At 36.2% G+C, this 5,944-nt stretch overlaps 1 protein-coding gene across 1 annotated transcript in view; it reads right to left on the reverse strand.

Moving 5' to 3' along the window:
• The window catches only part of Baz1a (bromodomain adjacent to zinc finger domain 1A), an 88,735-nt gene that overhangs the window by 29,443 nt on the left and 53,348 nt on the right, over window positions 1-5,944 (reverse strand). Inside the window, exons 11-12 of the mRNA XM_031357717.1 lie at window positions 4,488-4,634; window positions 3-65 (exon numbers count right to left, since the gene is read on the reverse strand). Of these exons, the coding sequence (XP_031213577.1) occupies window positions 3-65; window positions 4,488-4,634 (210 nt within the window). The remainder of the gene's footprint in view (window positions 1-2; window positions 66-4,487; window positions 4,635-5,944) is intronic.

Genomic DNA, 5,944 nt, shown 5'->3' on the forward strand with positions numbered 1-5,944 from the left:
GGCTGCAACTGCAGACAGTGCAGATTTTGTGGGGTCTGCGTCCTCATCCAAAGCCTCTGTTAGATCTTTAAGGAAATAAACACTTTATTCTAGTGCAAGAATATTGGGGAAGAATGCCCCTTTAAAACGATGAACAAAACAGCTTAACATTCATGGACCTCAGAAGAACCAACACCCAGCACAGCGTTGTTCACACACCCTTGCTCTCCACCAAAGCAACAGATCCTAGAACACAGACTGTACACTGACAGTTCCTTACAGAGCACACAGAACATTTCCAAATTACCAGCAAGATGCACTTATGTATTCCAAAAATGGCAAGATGTATTTTAGAATTAAAAACAAATCACTCATTTAATGTAACTTGAAAAGTCTACTTTGAAAATTGAGTAAAGGTACCCAGTCTTCTAAACATCTTAAGACTGAACCATGACATAGCACCGGTTGTAATGATCACTAAATTGCCAGGAGAGCTTTAAAGCCTGCACTGCTGTCAGTTACTTGTGCTTTTCATTAACAGTTCCTCACTTTCAAAATCTTTAGTCTGAGAAGCAGGAGGAAGATTTCCCTTTATTTTCTAAGAGAATAGCTTTAGCTTTGAAAACTGTTAAAATTATCACAGTAGATCGAAACAGCAAATCTACTGGTATAAGTATATAAGACATATAAACAACTCTTCCCAATTGTAATACACAGATAAAAAACTCGAATGCCAACTGTACCCCTCATGCTTTCCAGAAACAAACCCAAACAAACCAACTCGCAGGCTCTATTACAGTACATTGTTTACAAGTTATTCTAATCAACAGGTCATGTAACTAGTACATATTCTTTAGATAAATCAGTTAATCTGGGCTTTATTTTTTCCTAAAGGGGTAAGTCTAGATAAGCAATCTGTAAGTTCGTCATATATTTATTAGAAGTTCAACATAAGCAAAGCCTGTGTTAAAATGGGCGACGAGAAGGTGAGACGACTGTCACCTCTCCTGCACTGCCATCAAGGACCTCTGCTAATCTGGATCTGTGCTTCCATAATGTTCTAACATGATTCAATTAGCAAAATTTCCAGGTTGACAAAAGGAACCTTAGAGAATAAAGTAACTTTTCCAAGGAAAAGGCAACTCTGGGGTCAAGTCTGATCACAATTACTGATGATGCTAAAATACAAACAGGACCACATAGAAGTTACCAGATTAAATTTTCTGTAAATGCTGAAGTCACACCTAATAGGCCTAAATCAAGTAACAAGCAAATACTAGACCTAAAACTTCCCATTTTCAGTTTACATATAAAGCCACAACACATTTAACATTAGCATACATTATGATTACCCATACTCCTAGACACAGCCACACAAGTGTGCTAGATCTCTTCCTCAGTAGACAGTATCGAGTCCAACCTCTACCATCTATAGGAAGTCAGCATTTTAGAACAAAGGCCACAGAAGCCTTAAGAAATGAACCAATAACAGACTGATTGTTTTTACAGTCTTACATTAAGTGATGTGTTAAAATACTATTCTTTTACATTAAAAAATTACATGTATGTGTTCACCTTAGTGCATATCTGTGTACCATGTATGTGCAGGTGCTGAAGGCGACTAGAAGGGGATATCATATCCTCTGAAATAGGAGTTAAAGACAGTTGTTAGCTTTAGCACCCACATAGGTGGGTGCTGCGATTCAGACTACGGCCCTCTGATTCATGACTCATCTCTCCAGCTCAAAATATGTCTTCTTAGCATTATCTACCAGATGGCACTCTAGAGAATTACAATTACCTCTTTAGAATGTTCTCAGTATTCCCTGGGTACCTTCTTGCAAGAGAGCATGGCTGAACTGTATCCTAAATAACTGTATGAAACAGTTACATTTATTAGAGTTTTGTTTTGTGACAGGGTCTCTCTATATAGACCAGGCTAGCCTCAAACTCATGGATCCTCCTGTATCTCCCTCTCTTCTTGTTACATATGTGTACTTATTATTACAAGTGGGATTAAAGGCCTGTGCCACCAAGAGTGGCTTTATTACATCATTTTAATGTATAAAGAGGTACATACAACATTTAGTAATCATATCCCAGGAAAAAAAAGCTCAAAACTGTTCCATTTAAGGAAGATGCTCTTGTCCTTCAAAGAATTTTAGGTTCACTGTATAGAAGTAAAGACAGGAAGCTGGTTATGGTAGAACATGATTGTGATTTCAGCATTTAGAACATGGAGAAAGGAGGCAGGAGTTCAAGGTCAACCTCAGCTATATTGCAAGTTCAAGGCCATCATGGAGAGATCCTATCTCAAACTAGCAGTAGCACCAACAAGAAAAAAACTAAAAGCAGGACTGTACGTAACCGTTATGGTTTGAACAGGACTTTTAAAACTGACAAAATTTCTAAGATTTGATTCGAAACAGAGATCCCAGGGGCTAATGAAATTAGATATGGGCGATGCTAAGAAGACAAATAATTAGCTTTTTAACTTTGTTACCTATTTTGAGATAATATAATTATAGTCATTATGGGGTTATAGTTCAGATTGCCTAAATTTGTTGTCGATTACTGTCTTATTAGCCACAATTCTTTTAACTACATATGTTTCTTTGCCCAGAAAATAAATCCAGTCAAAGTAGAAGTTAAAAAAAAAATCAATCCTATCTCACTGTTTATAAGAAGACTTTAGAAAGCTTTTCTGTTATTAAGATGGGAAGAAAAAATAAAGTTATTCCAGCAGTAGCTGCCATCACTGAACCATATATAACCTTTATTTTGTAGCAAGCATTTATGCAGAGATCGACTCTGTATTTTTATATCTGAGATTGTTCTGTATAAGAGCAGAGATATAGAAAGTATAGATCAAGCAAATACTGACTTGAAAAACACAAACACCAACAGCTTTCTAATTTTTCCTTTGCATTAACAGATTTTCTCACTCAAGTTCTTTTTCAGTCTTTTTTTAAAAAAAATCATTATACTTATTATTGCATGCTCGTGTATGCCTGTGTGTGTGCAGACACACATGTAGAAGCCAGAAGACAACTCCTCAGACACAGGTCTGCTTATACTGTGGGCTCTAGGAACCCAACACTCATCACCAGAACTGCACAGCAAGGATTTCCATCTGCTGAGCTATCTTGCTGGACCCACTTTTCCCACTAGAGCTTTAAAGTGGCAATCCTCATCTGTTTTAAATGTGGAACTAAACACAGCTTAATGTCTTAAGTTAAAGCTGTCACTTTACCAATAATTCTATATGGTGTTATTGGCTAACACAACACAATGGCCATATGAATACTTTAATTTGATGAAAATGGGGCAGTCATGTTGCTAAAACAACCTTGATATGGAACCTATGGTGATCGGCACTTAAGCTGGAGAATACATTTCACTTCAACTCAGACCATAAGATCAGAAGGCAGACAGCATTAGATACAGATTTATTAATCTCATTGATCCAGAAACTAGGCACAGAACTCAAACTACCTACGGTCAAAACACTAGCAGATTGGAGAAATTCCATCTTTGTGTTCCAACACTCTGCTGTTGAGACATCTAAGATTTTTATATAACAGACCGAAGCTCCTAGTCCACAACATCAATAACAAATGTTCACCATTTCCTCTGACTATAGGAGGTAAACAAAGCAGTGAGCACACTGTCTTGTTTGAGAAGTCTCATGTGTCTCAGGCTGGACTTGAATTCAGTATATTGCTGAGGGTGACACTAAGCTTCGGATCCTCCTGCCTCTACCTCCCTCCCAAGTGCTAGGGTTGTGGTGTGTTCTCCATGCCCATTTTTATGAGGTGCTGGGAGTGGTAAAGCATATCCACACAGTTTAAATGACAAACAGAGAAACAGTTTAAAACAAAGTGTGAAAGGAAAGGCACACCAAAGAACGAAGTAGGTTAGATGGTTGGGCCAGTCCAGTGTTTGAAAGACTAGTGAGCATAATTGTAGACGTTTTCTAAAAACATTTCTCCAAGAAATGTTTGCTATGTTAACATATTATATTTTGACCTTGGACATTAAAGAACAAAATTTCTAAATCAGACTATCCAGATAAAAATAATATCCTAAATGTTAGCATAAAAAGTGTCAGATCTACAATAAAATCAGCAGTAGTATTTCAGTTGAAAGTAGTAATAAGAATTTAAGTTTTCCCAATGAAGTGCAGAGGGAAAGGCTATTTAGCAGAATTTCTTGGCATTGTAGATACCAGACAGTAAGTGCTTCTAAATTACAAGGGAAAATGTAAAGAAACAAAAGGAAGACAACTTGGGGAAAATGTCTCAAAGGCTGTCAGAAATAGGACACAACAATATTAAGTTTTTACAGATATCTGGTCATATGTTGTTAACATAATATGACTTAGCATCAGGTAAACTGAATAACTATATTTTCTAACTGCAAAAGAAAAGTTAGTTTTGAAATAATCCATCAAAACCCAGTTTACTACAAAGCTGCTAGCTCAATCAGCAATGGTGTTGAACTCTGACCTTTGGTGTCAGCATCAGTTATCTGCTCTTTGGCTACTTCCTCCTCTTCTTCAGCCATCGCCTGGAAGATTGCAGTCAGGAAGAAAAAAAGCAATTCACACAGTGGGCCTTCACTGTCATTTCCTACAAGAGCTTCCTCTAACACTTCTGTGAATAAAACGTTTAAAAGGAATTTAAAGTTCTGTCATGACTGAAGAAACAACTCCATTGGAAAATAATAAACATTCAATCAACATGAGCCTGTGTCACTGTTCTCTCAAGTGCCTGTTTATGAAAGTAGATCCACGCCTTATCTAAACCAAAATAAATTAGGATTTCAATGCAGAAAGAAATAAGTCAAAATCAGCACACTAAAGTCAGTCAAAATATAACATCTACATTTAAAATTGAGGCACAAATTTAGCTACATTTAAAAATATAATTTTATAGGAAGTGGTGATGAAGGCAGATTGTTCTACCAGTCTACATAGCAAGTTCTGGGTCAGCCAGAGCTATATAGTAATACTCTGTCTCAAAAATCAAAATAAATACCCCCCCTTAAAATACACAATTGTCCATTATCATTCCACTGTTGACAAGAGCTCTGTGGGCTGGTGCTTACCGCACAGTGCCCAGGAAAGCTAATCATCATTGTTAGATTTTAATCCTAACACTGTGCAGACATTAAAATGTTTACCTAAATAAACTGCTTAGATGCTCTTGCTCATAAGGCATTATTATTTCTTCCATAAGGAGACACTGCAGATCTCAGAGCCCTATCAGTCAATGCACTCTCTTATTAGATAATAAGAGACAATGAAATTCTGTCTCAGAGGCTTCTACATGCACCGTAAAAAAAATTTATTGGATAAAAATTTAAAATATGATTCAAATTCCTGCTAATATTATACAAATGTTTATACAAAGTTAGTAAACTCACACGTAAATTAATTATAAATTAGAAGTGGAAACTACTTGTCTGTAAACTCTCACATGGTATTCCTCACTCAAGAAGGGTGTCTATAACTGTTCTTAAGAGGGCCCATGGCAAAGGTAAGGATGTCCCTGTTCCAAGTCTAACAGTAACAGTGTCTGTTTCCTAGTGGGAGGCCACATGGAGAGGACTGTAACATATGCATGAAAAGCCATCTTAACCGAGTAGCCAGTCACACCCTCATAAGATCTCAGTTCTAGCCACTCTCTGACTGCAATCATATGGAAGACCCCAAAAGAGATGTCCAATGACCCAATAGAACTGTGAAGTTATTTACTTTAAAACAAAGACATTTATTTTTATGTTTATTACTTTTTCTTTTACTAATTTATTTAGTAAACATACAAGACTGTGTTTTTTGTTTTTTTCTTAAAATTTATGATTTAAATACATTTTATACATCAAACATTAACAATATTGAGTATTTTGAGAATCAAATAATACAAGACTGTGTTTCTTTTCTTCTTTTTTTTTTTTTTTTTTT

Source organism: Mastomys coucha, unplaced genomic scaffold (genome assembly GCF_008632895.1).
Source record: "Mastomys coucha isolate ucsf_1 unplaced genomic scaffold, UCSF_Mcou_1 pScaffold6, whole genome shotgun sequence".
Classification (NCBI taxonomy): Eukaryota; Metazoa; Chordata; class Mammalia; order Rodentia; family Muridae; genus Mastomys; species Mastomys coucha.